The 16,029-nt window shown below is 39.2% G+C and overlaps 1 protein-coding gene across 11 annotated transcripts in view; it reads right to left on the minus strand.

Moving 5' to 3' along the window:
- DMD (dystrophin) overlaps positions 1–16,029 on the minus strand; it is a 2,122,179-nt gene that overhangs the window by 74,849 nt on the left and 2,031,301 nt on the right. For 7 of the 11 annotated variants that reach the window (XM_074323910.2, XM_074323908.2, XM_074323912.2 and 4 more), the window contains 4 exons: positions 6,152–6,318; positions 3,195–3,306; positions 1,702–1,838; positions 964–1,002 (listed from right to left, as the gene is read on the minus strand). In XM_074323910.2, the coding sequence (XP_074180011.2) occupies positions 964–1,002; positions 1,702–1,838; positions 3,195–3,306; positions 6,152–6,318 (455 nt within the window). The remainder of the gene's footprint in view (positions 1–963; positions 1,003–1,701; positions 1,839–3,194; positions 3,307–6,151; positions 6,319–16,029) is intronic. The other 4 variants (XM_074323913.2, XM_074323914.2, XM_074323909.2 and 1 more) reach the window with 1 other exon arrangement.

The following is a 16,029-nucleotide window of genomic DNA, read 5'->3' on the forward strand; positions in this document are numbered from 1 at the left end:
AAAGACCCAGTAAGAATAAACTGAATTCTTACATAAGCCTGTCTTCAAAATTGGTCATCTACCCCTTATATATAATAGAGCTGACTTTAAATACATGTTTTAATAAAGTACACTTTGAAATACAAAAAATTTGTTATAAAAACCCCACACAATGACTTTAAAACATGCACACTTTGTTTGGTAATATATAAATCACAGACCACCAAAATGAGTTTTCTAACATTATAAACTCTGAGATAAATCAATTATCAGCTGGCATCTACTATTAGTATTATTAATGCACACCAACAGTAATGACAAAGACCACAGTACACTTTCCTCCAAGTGTAAACCTATAACTGCTAATGAGCTGAATATTTAGTTTGGAAAGAAGAGCAAGTGAGTTTAGTTAAAAAATGAGCTCATGTATATAAAGATTAGTCAAATAGCATGGCATTACCTGATAAAAAGTCCACCTACCTCATTGAAAGTATTCATCCAAACTCAACATCATACTATAAAACAAATTCTGCTGATATTTAATGGTCCACTCACTTACAACAGGCCCTAAAGAATAAATCATCATCCTTTTGAAGGTCCTAAAGCATTGACTCTCAAGAACTGGGGCTAAAGAATGTTATGTAATCAGAAAGCTCTTCCCTGCTTATACCTGAAGAATATAGAAACACGTCTCCCAGGAATAAACTAACAACTGAATAATTTCTTTGATGTTAATTTAAACTCAAGGCCAGGATTTCTGCTGCTTTAAATTTGACCAGATGGGCACCTGAAAACCTCACTCTGATTCTCCTGATCTGTGGTAGATGGCACTCTCAAAGTCTTATCAAGGGAAGAAAAAAAATTGAAATGAAAGAAGGAAAAATAATATGTCTTCAAAACAAAACAAATAAACCAAACAAAAATTTAAAAAATCAGCAAGCGAATGTGGTGGTGGCAGCAGCACCCTTCAGCAGAAGTACTCACGCAGAATCTACCGGCCAGAAGTTGATCAGAGTAACAGGACTGCAAAACAAAAAATGAGGTGGTGAAGAGACACAGGCAAACATGGCCGCAAAAAAATTACTGAAAGGTCAAAACAAATAAAATCCAACCAATTAAGTATGAATCATGGAAAGCAACAGCCAAACAAAAGTGGAAAGTGAATTAAAAGAAAAACAAACAGTGGTGCAATTGCCACCAGGGTTATGGGGGAAAAAAGAGAAGGTTTAAAAGAGGTGAAGACATCATCCATTTGATCATGAGAATCATTACTACTTACTGTGAAGGAATTTCCTGTGACTATATTTTCTTTCCAGTAGGATGAAAAAGTGACTAGATATGACCACACAATCAGATCAAAAAAGACACACATCTACTGATTTGCAAGGGAGGAAAATCAAAAGGAAATATTGAAATCACTCATTTGTAAACAGTCCCATATTTCTTAAAAGTCTTGTAAGACAATTAGAAGTTGTAACGTGGGGTTTTCCCTGTGAGATCAAGTTTAACTTTTGGAAATGGTAATGGTCCTGGGACAATTAACATAGGAAAATGGCGACTGAACGTCAGCTTGTTTTTTGCTCTTTTCAACTACAGTAAATCTAGAGAAAGAAATAGGAGAGACTGTTTGCATTTGGGAGTGAAGGGGGGTATTTAGCTGAAAGGAGATCAAATCTACATCAAACGAGGAGAGTCAATTATTGTGCTTTTGCCACTACTCACGTTTCCATGTTGTCCCCCTCTAAGACAGTCTGAACTGGCAGGTAGCCCATTCGGGGATGCTTCGCAAAATACCTTTTGGTTCGAAATTTGTTTTTTAGTACCTTGGCAAAGTCTCGAACATCTTCTCCTGATGTAGTCTGAAAGGGAAATGGTGCTGAGGTCAGACTTGGGAGAGTAGGACCTCAAGACAAAGGACCACTCCAGTAGCAACTGAGAGCAAAGGCTTTGGAATCAGACAAAACCAGGGTTTTGAAACCATGCCTGGCATTTACTAGTGGGGTTAACTTGGGTGAGTTATTTGCATATCCAAGGCTCAGACCAGCTGTGAAATGGGGGCAGTCATACCTCACGAAGTGGTTACAATGAATGCATGAAGTGTCCCAACTACTAGGCTACTCGATAAATGGTAGTTTATGGTAGTCTTTAAGACGAAAAGTTAATGTTGACTTCTGCCACACTTTCTGGTATTTTTAAAAATTATTTTGTCCACACGGGTACCATGTTCCACCCACTAAATAATCTCGTCACAGCATGGTTCACTCTCCATCATCGAATACCTTTACAAAAAGAATCAAAGCAAAAAAGACATGGAAAAAACTGGGAGGATCACTGCAGATGGAAGAGAGAAGTACACTAAAGCAGAGCTTCTCCCACTTCGATGAGCATGGGAACCACCTGCAGATCTTGCTAAAATGCAGGTTGTGATTTAAAAGAGTCAAGGAGGGGGAGGGGCCTGAGGTTCTGAACTTCTAATAAGCTCCCAGATAATGTCAGTGCTGCTGGTTGAGCAGCGAGTGTTTCAGGAACATAAGATTTACACGCAGGTCTGTCTGACCACCAGGTCTATATGCCTCGTCCATCTCACCAGTGATTTTTTTAAAGTTATGTTAGCCACTGAACATTTCCCAAAATATCAAAGAAGAAGGCTCCACCTCTTAATTCTAGAACCTCGGGCAAATTATTTAACCTCAGGACCTCAGAGTCCTCATCTGTAAAAAGGGGATAAAAAAATACCTATTTCACACAGAGTAGTTTACAAGGTAAATGCCTAGCATTTAGTTGCTAAGTGTTAGTATATAAAACAGATAAAAGCTGAGCAAGAGATTGAAAGGGGTGGATTATAAATTTGGGGGAACACACATTATACCCACATATCCGACATGCCCCATGGCTATAAAACTTCTCCATATAAGTGCTAGGGCTATGCAAAAGAAATGTGAAAATGTCTTCCCTACAACCAACGCAAATGGAAGAAAAACCTATTTATTCATCCAAAAATATTTGTTGACTGTCTACAATGGTCCATGTGTGCCAGGCATTACCCGACACTGCAGGGATAAGGTAAGTCCTGATGCCCACAATTTGGAGCCACGTTAGCCGGGGAATACGTGACACACTCAGATATCACAGCATTATGTGTTATCTGCAATACTGTCCCAACCTTCTTCCAGCTAACTAACTCACAACTCACATCAGGGAGGCATCTGACTTACCGGAGTGCAATATTCCACCATGGGATAGTGCATCTTATGGCCTTTTGCAACTCGACCAGAAAAAAAGCAACTTTGGCAAATGTCATAATTAAAGTGCTTCAGACTCCTGTACCTGGAAAAGAACAAACACAAACACATATGTATTTCTTCCAAGCGCATTCCCAAAGAACACTCTTTAATAAACTGTCTTCCACACACTGTCTTGATTCTAGAAACAGACTGCAATGTTCATTAATCCCGTTAGGTAAGTGATTAACTTCCTACCTCCAGATTTCTCTGGTGCTTCTCCTGCAGTATCAAAACATTTTGGCAGGAAGATTATCCTATAAACATTTGGAAGGAGGGAAGAAAAACTCGGCTCTTATTCAATTCCACTAGGAACTCTTTCAGATTAAGGAAGAAGTTACTGGCAAACTTCCAGTCTTTTAAAGACCAAATACTAGAATATGAAAGAACTTCCAGGAGACATAGATTAATCCACTGCAGGCCTCCTTACCCATCATGGGGAGAAAAGTTTTCTGAAGCAATTATTTTCAAAAAATATATATAAAGATACAGCAATTTCATAAGACAAAAGAAAATTAAATAAGAACTCTCAATCAGTTAAAACAAATCTTGCTTTAATTACATTTTCTAACTGACATGATGCATCTTCAGAGTTACTTGGATAATCTCTTTTATCTGTCTCTCTTCAGAAATCCCTCACCACATTATCCGCAAATGATAACTGAAGCCCCAAGAAAGCACAAAAATTGGATTAGATGAAAGAATTTATAATCTGTGAATACTAGATGGTACATTTCTTCCCATTCGCAGAAGGCTGCATTCTTTGTTTCATACTCTCCCTGCCTTTTGCTTCCTCAGATAAGTATCTTAGCCAATTTGAACATATTCCTTATGTGACATATGGGAATGCGGGGAAAAAGCTACCTTTTTTAGATCCCAACCATCTTGGGGGGGGGTGGGGGAGTGGAGAGAGGAAAGAGAGGTGCTGATTCCTAAAATAATCTAATTTGATAAGGGCAAAAGAAGTGAATGTGAAAATGCTCTTAGATCCTCCAAAGCATTCTCTTCTTTTATTTTATAAAATTTTCCCCATATATGAACCTTACTAGTGGGGGAAGTTGAGAAAAGAAGGAAAAGACATATAATGCTTTTCCTTGTGACTTCCCCTCCCCACCCCTTAGGGCATCATTCTGACAAAACCAAGAAAGGAAAGAAGGTGTCCTTTCCTAGCATTACCTACTCAGTGTTGTCTATCTAGGCTTTGGAAACTTCTAGGGGTTTTTGTAAAACCTCTTTGTAAACAGCATGAAGTTTGGAAGAACAGGAGGACACAAACGATACAAAGTAGTTATTAGGCAACAAGTATTAAAACAAGTCCAAGCACAGCCAGGAAGAGTATTTACTTAGCTGCTAAATAGATTCTGAACAAGCATAGACTACTATATAGCTACTTTACAACTTTATGGCTTATTCATCCTAAGGAAACCTTGATGTTGATCCAAATGTTTAAATATACCATCATTTCAGAATTTGGATTTGGGGTTATTGTTCAATAAGATGAATTCATTTATAAATACCCTGTCTCCCCAAACAGATCAACAAGGCTAAAAATTTAAGAGCCAATTGTTTTCCATGGCAGTTTAAGAATATCAGATTAATAACTTGCTGTTTTCTATCTCTTTCACTTTTTAAATTTATAAGGAACTTTTTTTTTAGCTGCTTTGTGAATCTTTCATTTACTTGCATACTTTATAGTCCCTTAGAAGTTCATTAGGTTACTATGGAATGAGCATAATCAGATTCACAGATAAAGAAGTAAGTCCTAGGTTGCTTAAAACAATTCTTGTTACTTTAGGGGGAAAAAAGTGGTGCAAAGTGAATAAGAGACCGAGCTACCATGATGGGTCTCCCACTATAGAATAATTTCTTAGTTTTCTAACTGATTCTGGGAGGGTTTCTATAAGCAGAAAAGATTGTGTGTGTGGGGGGGGGAGAGAGACAGAGAGACAGAGAGACAGAGACAGAGACACACAAAATGTTTTGGTTCCAGGAAGGAGAAGCCCCGGTTTATCTGTATACCACCAAGGACAAATATGAAGTTGACAAATAAGTTTGCGAACTTGCTGCAACGACGTTGCTAACCTTTTTTGATGTCAGAGGGATTATTCATTATGAATCTGTACCAACTGGACAAACAGTTAACCAAGTTTACTATTTGGAAGTGCTGAAAAGGCTGCGTGAAAAAGTTAGATGACTTGAACTTCTCGCCAGCAATTTATGGCTCTTGCATCACGACAATGCACCAGCTCACACGGCACTGTCTGTGAGGGAGCTTTTAGCCAGTAAACAAATAACTGTATTGGAACACCCTCCCTACTCATCTGATCTGGCCCCCAATGACCTCTTTCTTTACCCAAAGATAAAGGAAATATTGAAAGGAAGACATTTTGATGACATTCAGGACTCATGGGTAATACGACAGCTCTGATGGCCATTCCAGAAAAAAGTTCCAAAATTGCTTTGAAGGGTGGACTAGGCACTGGCATCAGTGCATAGCTTCCCAAGGGGAGTACTTCGAAGGTGACCGTAGTGATATTCAGCAATGGGGTGGGTATGTAGCAGTTTTTCTAGGACAAGTTCGCGAACTTAATTGTCACACCTCATGTCTCGGTGGAGACGGGCTGTCAGTCTGTCCACGTAAGACGTAGTCTGCGGAGCTGAAGAGCGAAGGTGGAAAGGGACACCTGTGTAACGAGTCAGATCCACCCAAATAACCCAGTGATCAGGGAACTGACAGAAGTGATGGCTGCTCCAGCCCAATCACGAGGTTACCTCCTCTCCCACTCTGAAGACGAACAAGCTGACAGCAACAGGCAAAGGAGGTAAAAGGTCAAGTCATAAGAAGGTGAGAAATGGTAAGAAAAAAATGACATGTTTTTGGTTCCTAATACCTGAACCCGATGATTGGACACTCCTTGCAGATGTTACACTTCGCCTGATGCTTGGCAGTTTCCGCAGCAGCCACTCTGTGCAGGACGGGCAGCCACACCATGGACTGGGGTTCCAGTCTCATCCAGTCTAGGAAGAGGGCCGCTTCGATCTCAGGCTTATTATTAGCCTGCAAAAACAGGAGGGAGAGCAAGGGGGGGTGGGGGGTGAAAAATGTGAGAAGAGAAGGTGAGAAAGCAAAGGAGGCGTATGTCAGTTCAGGTAATAAGTTCAAAGAAGGAAAAAAACAGTAGCTGCACAGTGAGACCCACTTTTCCCAGCTGGTTTCTGCAACATGTCCTCCTAACATTCCCATGAGTCACCTCACCCCTTTGGCTTTGGTAAACTGCCATTACTGTTTGGGTACTGGATGACAAGAAAACCAAACCAAACAAACCAACAGAAAGCAAAATACACACCTGTGCGAGACTATATTTAGCTTCTGTTTCTGAACAGGTCTATGAGTTAGCCACAAGTAAAATGCAAGTGATTATTGATAAAATTTCAAAGGAGGTAAAAAAAAACCTTAGGAACTATTGATTCCTTTTTTTTCCCCCTGAAAGAATCTATGTCTCAGTGTGTCATAGAATCATAATGAAGAGGCTTTAAAATTCATCTGGTCCCAAAGCTTCATTTTTGCAGACAAGAAAACAGACACAGATGAGAGAAGTAGTGTTTCAAAGGCCATACAACTAACTGATGGCAGAGCTGATACTCGAGTCTAAATCTCCAGGTCTAGTGCTATTTTCATGGTGACCTATTGCCTTTGTCTATCTCTATTTTTCTCTTTCATATTTTCAAATTTAATAAACATCATTCCCCCTAAACAGTACATTGATGTTAGAAAATTCGAAATATATTTACCCATCACTTGATTTGTATATAACTATAGTCATGCATTTTTATTATATCATTTTTTTTTAAATTGGGGAACTGTGTGTTTTTCCAGGGCCCATCAGCTTCAAGTCGTTGTCTTTAATCTAGTTGAGGAGGGCGCAGCTCAACTCCAAGTCCAGTCACCATTTTCAATCTTTAGTTGCAGGGGGCGTAGCCCATCATCCCATGTGGGAATTGACCCGTCAACCTTGTTGAGAGCCTGCACTCTAACCAACTAAGCCATCCAGCCACCCCTCCGGAAGCTCAGCGGCAGCTCGTTGTCTTCAATCTAGTTGTGGAGGGCGCAGCTCACTGGCCCATGTGGGAATCGAACCAGCAACCCTGTTGTTCAGAGCTTGCACTCTAACCAACTGAGCCATCTGGCTGCCCCCAGCATTTTCACTGTATCTGGTTCTTTTAATCCTACAAGACAGTGTTTTAATTTGTTATATTGTTAGATTGACCCATACATTGACCACTGTTTTTATTTTTCATTGCTCCCTTTATCTCCTGTCTTCCATCTGGGATCAGTTCTGCCTAAGTATATCCTTTAGAATTTCCTTTAGTAAGTGTCCATTGGTGGTGACTTTCTCAGGTTTTGCTTGTCTGAAAATATTTCTTTTTAATCCATATTCTTGATAGTTCTCCTCATTGGGTATATATTTTTCATTTGAAAGGTTTTGGGGGGTTTTGTTTGTTTTTATTTTGTTGTAGCACACTGAAAAATGATTCTACTTTTATCCCACTTTCCCTGTTGCAATTGTTAAGTCAGCAGTAAAGCTGACTGTTGCTCCTTTGAAGGTCATTTGTCCTTTTCCTGTCTTGTGTTGTGTTTCTAGGGTTTTATTTACATTTTTTAGGATTAACTGGGAATCTTGAACCTGTAGGGTTAGACACTTTAGTCAGCTCTAGAATCTTCTCAGTCACGATCTCAAGAAATAGTGCTTCTTCTCCGTTCCCTCTCTGCTCTGCTTACAGAAATCTGTGAGATACATGTAGACTTTTACAATCCAACCTGCATTTCTCTGAATAGGCCATGCCTAGTTTGCCCTTTTTGTCCTTTGTGCTTCGTTCCTAATAATCCCTTCTGACTGGGATTCTCTTTAGCAGCATCCACTCTGATGTAAACCCACACAGTAAGTTTTAAATTTTGGTTAGTAAACTTTTGAATATTTAGAAGTTCTATTGGTAATTTTAAAGGTCACTTCTTTTGTGGTTCCCTGTCGATATTTTTCAATGGTGTCTGTTATTTTTTTTAAACAGAGTAAACATAGTTTCAAAAAATCATCTCTGTCTAATGATTCCAAGATATGAAATTACTGTGGGTCTGCGTCTGTGGTCTGCTATTTCTGCTGGTTCTCCCTTGCCTTGATTTCTTGTGTGCTGCATTTTTTTTTCCACTATGTACTACATTAATCTTAAAAAATATTTCCTGGAGATACTTTGAGCCCTTGACTGCAAATGCCTTCTTCAGAGATGATTTTCATTTGCTTTTGCCAAGAACCAAAGAGTACTACTATCTATTCTGAGACCAATTGAAATTGAGGATTTGACGGGTATGTAGTATCATATAAGCAATGAGTATTTGAACTACAAACCCATGTTGCTTCTCTTGGAAAGACTCTATTCACAGACAGAAAGGTGGTAGGGTTTGGACCAACAGGTTATTTAGCTTGCAACACTCACCACTTCAACAATACTCCACTCATTACCCCTGATTACAAATTTAAGCACATTATAATGAGTTGTTTAACTTTTAATGTCCAAGCTGCAAAATGGTACCAATTCAAGATACTGATAAAAGCTTTTGGTGAGCACTTTTCTCTGTGGAGAGTGCCATCACAGAAGTACTTTGTAGAAAATTTAAAAATAAAAATAAAAAAGAATTCTAGAACCTAAAGATAAAATGGACCATGCCAGCTGTAAGTCCAAACTCTTAAACACTGCCAGTGTGTGTACAGGGACCTCTGTTCAATGTGCTGTCACCCTGAGCTGAAATCCACCAGCAGAGCAAACAGTATTAGAGGCCCTAGAGCCCAATCACGAAGAGTTCAAACCCCAGTTTTGCCACTTACTGGCTGTGTGAGCTTGGGAAAATCACTTTCTCTCTGTGTGTCATAATTTTCTTCTGCCACAAAATGGAACTATTAATAGCATCTACCTCATAGGATTGTTGTAAGATTTAAATGAGTTAACAGGTGAAAGGCACTTGGAATCGTGTCTGGCACATAGCAAGAGCCACGTCAGTGTTTGCTATTGTGATCATCATTATTATTATCCATCCGACCAGAAACCCAGAAGTTTCCAGCCTTCACACAGCCCTTTAAATATTTTACCTGGGCTGTCATGTCTGTCCATGCCCCTTCATGCTTATTCCTTTTATTTCTTCCTCATAGGACATGGCTTGGTTTGTCATTGTCTTGCAGAAAATTATTCTCCAAATACTATGTGCTGGGAGTGGTACCTCCATTTCTCAGGACAATATAATTGGATGACTTGCTTTTGTTCTACACTATGGGCTCATATAGGGTTTCTATGCAACTAAAATCCCTGGGTCAATGTTTCCCAGTGTGTCCAGCAGATCAAATCATCCAGCAAAACGCTTCATGAAAAGGTCAAATTAATTAAAGAAACCTTGCACATTATGTCCACCTCTTAAAATTCTTAATGTTCGTTAACATAGGTATTAAACGCTAAGAAGTTCGTAAGTAAAGAAACACATTAAACTTCATTTGACCTCAGATTTTCCCACACTTGTTATTCAGTGATGCCAAGACCTTTTTCTTTTTTTTTTTTAACTTATAAGGCCTGTGAACACAATAATGCTCTGTTGGGGATGCTGTTTTGGGCTGTTTCCAGTGATTCCTCCATCCTGTACTTGTTCATTTAGGATTTGTTTCCTTTCACATCCGTCAAGGACTGCCCTGTCAGTTTGAGTCTACTGTACAATCTCATCAATATCTTTTTTAAAAATCTGCCTTTTCCAGCCAATGAATTAGCCATTATATCCAACTTTGTATAATTTTTTACATTTTAAAACATGCGTTCTGTCTTCATTAAAAAAAAAGAAAAATCACTGGTGAAAATATCACACAGGCCAAGGTCAAACGTGAGCCACACCACCAGAGCCTACACCTCAGATCAACAGAAACCCAGGATTCAGCCCTCTCTGGTTGTTGAACTGTGACTCTTCCCAGTTGTGTCACTGTCTGATCTCTACATCTCGTACACAAAGACACAATGAGAGACTTTGTCAAACAAACTACAAGTTTCAGCTATAATATGCCCTATAACAATCTCTTGCTTCACTGGTCTTGAAACTGACTTTATCAAAATAACCCTTTGTAGCTAGGAGACAAACCATTATAGAAAGGCAGGAAATTGAAAAGCATGACTAATTCATTCCTATTTAAAACATGGGTTTATTGTTACTTAATCTGAACCTATGTATTTTTTTCTGACTTAGGTTTAAACAATACTTTGGTTGATGATGGACTCAGAGACACGCTGCGGAGTAAGAATTCATGCTTAACACAGGAAGTGTAATATAACAGAAGGCTTCTACTCATTCTGGGAGACAGAAAAAAAATCAGATCATGAGTCAGCAACAAATGTAGGTATAAACACTAAAAGAAAAAAGGAAACACCATGTCTGTGACGTGTACCTAAAGCCATAGCAAGTATCATGTGAGGAAATGATCTCATTATCCTTTGTACTGTCCAAACCCTCCTTAGAAAACGGTGTCTGGTTCTGGTGGCTACAGCTGACCCAGAAGTGAGAGAAGACTTAGCAGAAAGGCACAATAATTAAAGGGGTTGAAAGACCTATGAGAATAGCATAAGATAACTGGGATTATTTAGCCATAAAAAAATTAAAAGATAATAAAAAGAATGAGCAAGAAAGAGTAGCTGAAGGGGCGATTTAATAAACAGTTTTCAATTATGTGAGTGGCTCTTGCATAGGGGCCTGTGACCAGCTGTTCAATCCCGCTACTGAGGATAGAACAAGAAGAAATAGGCTTGAGGAGCATGAAGAATTTAGCCTGTAACTCATACAGAAGAATTTCCTGGTGCTGAAAGTTGTTACAGCATGAGTGTGAATTACCAAGGGAAGCTATAGGCTATTCTCCTCTTTCAAAATAGATTCTCCTGTGCGTAAAGGTTGGAAATTCTCAAGGTTCTTTCTAGCTCCTAAGTTGCAAGATCCACCATTTGGGCTCTTTGAAAACTGGTCGCCTAGGCCAAATGACAGCATTGAAGGCAAGACTTGGGGACTCTCACATTCTCACTGCGTTTCACCCTTTCATTTTGACTACAAACCATTCTGTATCCTAGTGCTATATTCCCTCTCTTTTTGTCTGACAATGAAGAAGGAAAGAATTAAAAAGCAGGCAAGATTCTATAAAGATCTAACAGAATTAGAACTAAAACCCAGCTAACATGACATTTTTGATCATTCTAGAAAAAGTAAATAGGGACAGATTGGGAAGGTACGAAATTGTTGAGGTCAGACGACGGGTACGATGGCAGATGGCATTGGAGCAAGATCATCCTAGTAGGTACCATTATTTGCTGACATACTTAGAGCCCTCTGATACCTTCTCTCGGTATCAACAATGACCTCTTCCTCACGCCTACATGCCATCTTCAAACCATCTAAACAAAAACTCTTGGAATGGGCCATGTACCCCTGGGTTTTGTTTTGGTTTTTGTTCGGGGCAATACCTCCTTTTTCCTCTTCTACGGCATGCACACAGAAAAAGCAAAGGTATGACAGCTCCTTCCATTGCAATATAATAGCCACAGGTTAAAAGTATCCTGTTGGGGACGGCCTAACGTTAGCTCAGTTGGATAGAGTGCGGTGCTCTTAACTTGCTGGTTTGATCCCCACATGGGCCACTGTGAGCTGCGCCCTCCACAACTAGACTGAAAAAACTACTTGACTTGGAGCTGATGGGTCCTGGAAAAACACACTGAAATAAATAAAAGTTAAAAAAAGCATCCTGTTTCCACTCCTTCTCTGTTCGTCCTCACCTACCAGCAACTCTCCATCTTAGCATGGAGGCTTGGGGAAGAAATCAGTTGTCATTACTGCCACTCCATTCCAGCACATTGCAGGGTGGCTTTATATAAATCTCATCGTAACAAAGTACAAAGACAGTTAAAGGAACCTCAATATTTGGAATTTCTAGCCAAAGGATGTAATTACCAATATAATGATTTCAAAGGGCATTACGTGGCAAGTTTGGAGTTAGGGGATTTGCCAGGGTACAGAATAATTATCGGGTTTCTTTCACTATGTGTTTTCCATAAACCCGTAGGCACTGAAGGACCAGCCCCCAAATGGCTGTCAGGAGGTCAACCTGAATAGTCATTTTTCTCTCAGGATAACATCAGTTCATGGCCACAGAAGAAGCACGATGGGAAGGTTTCTCAGCAAGTCCTGCACCCAACCTACCATAAACACATACATTGTATTTTAAAAGAAGGCAATTGGCATCTCAATTGTGAGGTTTTCCAAAACATACGTCTATACTTAAAAAATGGAAAAAAAATTAGTATAGAGAGATGTACACATGCAAGAGATTGTACCCAGTAGTTCTCAGATAATAAAAAGGAACTACTGTCTTGGAAACAATACTTGCCCAAACCTGTTTAGTTTGTCTCCTAGATTGCAGGTTATTTAAATATGGGAACTATGTTTCTATACCCTCCATAAAATTTGCTGAATTGAACAATGGGCAGGAATTAAAGTGCAATGTGATCACTATACATAAAAGGAAGGATTAGAATATCTAAATGAGCTTAGAATGAAAGAAACTGCCTAGACATCCTGAAGAGCAAAAAAAAATTAAACTTATAAGGGTTGTCTAAAGAGTAGAAGACTAAGTAAGTCCATTCTTAAACCACCCAAAGTTTACTTGTAAAGAGTTTTTAAACTAAATGTCTAGTTTGTCTGTTACGGTATCACACATAAAAGGGAAATATGTAGTGTATTTCTAGATTTGGAGGCTATGTTCAGAATGATATGGCTTACAACACAGGAGTATACAAAATTTCATACTGGGAGCCCTGAAGGGAAGTCCACAGGCAGGCAACCATGCTCTCGGTCAGTGATTCTCAATCAAGGACAGTCCTGTACCCCGGAGAACATCTGACAATGTCTGCAGACATTTTTGGTGGTCACAGCAGGGGGAGGGATTGCTACTGTTGTCTACATAGAAACCAGGATCCTGCTAAATGTCCAACAATACACAGGACAGCCCACTACAACAAGGAATTATCCAGGGCAAAGTGTCGGCAGGACCAAGATCGAGAAACCCTGCCCTAATGTTAACATCTTTCATTACCATGGTTCATTGTTGAAACTAAGAAACCAACACGGGGACGCGACTATTAACTAAACACCAGACTTCCTCGGGAGCCCTGGAGGGTACCTACTGGGCAGGCTGCTATCCTCTATGGCACAGAAACTGAGAAGCTATGATAGGCCTGTTCAACTACTAATAGTGTGAGTGAAAGGCCTCACTGGTTAACAGATTGTGGATGGAGGGAAAAAGGGCTAACAAATGTAGAAAACCCATGCTGGAAGGAAGTGACAAGGGAATATGCTAAAATCAGACAGCCCGATTTGAAATTAATGTGCTTCTCAAATAGACAACACTATGCAATGTATGCCTGGACAAACAGCAGAAATGTACGTAATCATGGCAAATAATTATCCCAAGCAAGGTAAGGCAGGTTAGCTAGTATGTGTGTGTGTGTGTGTGTGTGTGTGTGTGTTGTTTTCATTTTATTTAGTCGAGTTCCTGCCCATTTAGAGGAAAAACAATAACTAAATATATAAATATTGAATACATTCATATGCATGAAGAGCATTTCCAAACATTTTTACTGACAGAAAAAGGTAAATTTATGGAAAACACTAGGGACAACACTGATTTTTAAAAAGGTTAATCTCTCCTTCTTGGCCATTTTCATTTGCTATTTTCACTAGGGAAATGTTCCCTTCATAAATCCAAATAACCACTTCAATATTGTTGCCATTGTTAATAAGTAATGGCATTAATAGCGGAAAACCCAACATTTCTGGCCCTGATTGTAAAAAGCCCTAGTGTTTGGAAAGATTTGCTGAATTTAAATGGATAAAAACTGTTTTATAAATTATAGTCTGTACACACAGATTTAAAACTACCAGGAGAATGACTAGCCAGGGTCAGACGGTATAGGACACACAGTTCCTGACTGTCCCCTGAGCTGTTCTTACAATTTCTTTAACCACCTCTAAATCTACCAAGGGCATCAGTGGAATATTTTACATAAGAGAGAAATCTGCACTAGCAACGGACATAAAAAGAGGAACAAGAAGAAGTTGTAAAGAATATTAATGACTCTTCTTCCAAACAACCCCAATTTTTATGAAAATCAAATGAGTGATAAAAAAAAAAATCTATAAAACCATATGAAACCTGCATGTAAGAAATACAACAGAAGGAAGGTGGCATTTTGATCCTCTTACACCAAGACACTTACGTTTTACCTTTGAGTTGCTAAGGAAACTAGTGTAAGGGACACAAGGGATCATTTCTATGTTGTTCCATATAATGTTGTTCACATCCTGCTACTTCTACGGTTGGTCTCATGTGAAAGGCCCCACTCGATGTACAAGATTGTTTTCTGTATTTTATATCTCTGTTCTAAGAGTTATTACCCCAAAGATCAGGTAAGACTTTTCAGATAATGACCAAGCTTTGAAATAAGTACAGTAATATACTTCCCTCTCTGCCTTTTCCATTTATAACATTTACCATATCATGAAAGATACTTGGGGATAAGTAACTCTTGAGGTAAACTGCTTAACTTTATGTTACAGATGAAAAAAGGCTCAAAGAGGTTAAGGAAACAACTCAAGATTACCTACTATTTTAATAGTAAAAATATGTACACTTAAAAAAGCAGTCTTAAAAAGGGAAGACAAAGTGATTTCCTATGGGAACATACAGGCTGATCTCCAAAATCTTTCGAATCTTTAACTCGTTAGAGGGTGCTAGAGGCTCTGATATCTAAGAGAGTCATGTCTGGGACCATGTCCAGGTACCAAATCTTGAACTGAATTCTATGCTGATCTACTGAGAGCTATTTGAAGATACAACTGAATATTCAGAAACTACTGTGATAAATGCATACTCGTCTCTCTCCTGATCGTCTCCTTTCCTCCCTTCTTCTCGGCATTATGTGTCCTTCCTCCTACTGTTACATGCTATGGCATATATAAGCTACGACGACTGACAGGGGCAGGTCAACATAAATTGAGGGAAAAAAGAAACAGAAAACCCTATGAGCTTCATGATTAGCACACAGCTTATATGATGTGGTCAACCTGTCGCTCCCACAGAAGGGTTGGTTAATATGGAAATGCATTTATCAGACATATGTTTACATTGCTAAGGGGGAAAAGGACCGTTAATTCTATACGCTGACATTTTAAGCAATGTCGTGGCCAAAACAGTATCCAAAGGAAGTTCATTCAGTGCAAGCAAGTCTCATTCTTTGTACATTCAAAATCACCTTGTATGTCCACGGTGACACTCAAACACAGAGGGGAGAAGTGGGAGCTCTTCTTTACAGAAGAAAACCAGCTAATACAGAGGGTGCCAAAAAAATATGTATACTCATTTTAAGAAAGGAAAACTGTATTAAAATTGTAATACTCAATATATACCCATAAGAAACATGAATACACGTCACGTTTGACTTCGGCAGTTACAAGAGGTGCTCAAACTGGTTCCCATCAGCGTCCAGACACTTCTGACGACAGCGAACTACTGCTTGAACAAACATTGATCAAAGTGTCCACTTGGATACACTCTTTTGGCACGGCCGGTATATGCAGAAAGAATGGTGGAATTAGGAAATCACTGTTATGCCACCACCAAAATAAACACTGAATTAGAAAAGGGTCCTC

This window comes from Rhinolophus sinicus, chromosome 18 (assembly GCF_057876585.1).
Source record: "Rhinolophus sinicus isolate RSI-liver-muscle chromosome 18, RSI-T2T, whole genome shotgun sequence".
NCBI lineage: Eukaryota > Metazoa > Chordata > Mammalia > Chiroptera > Rhinolophidae > Rhinolophus > Rhinolophus sinicus.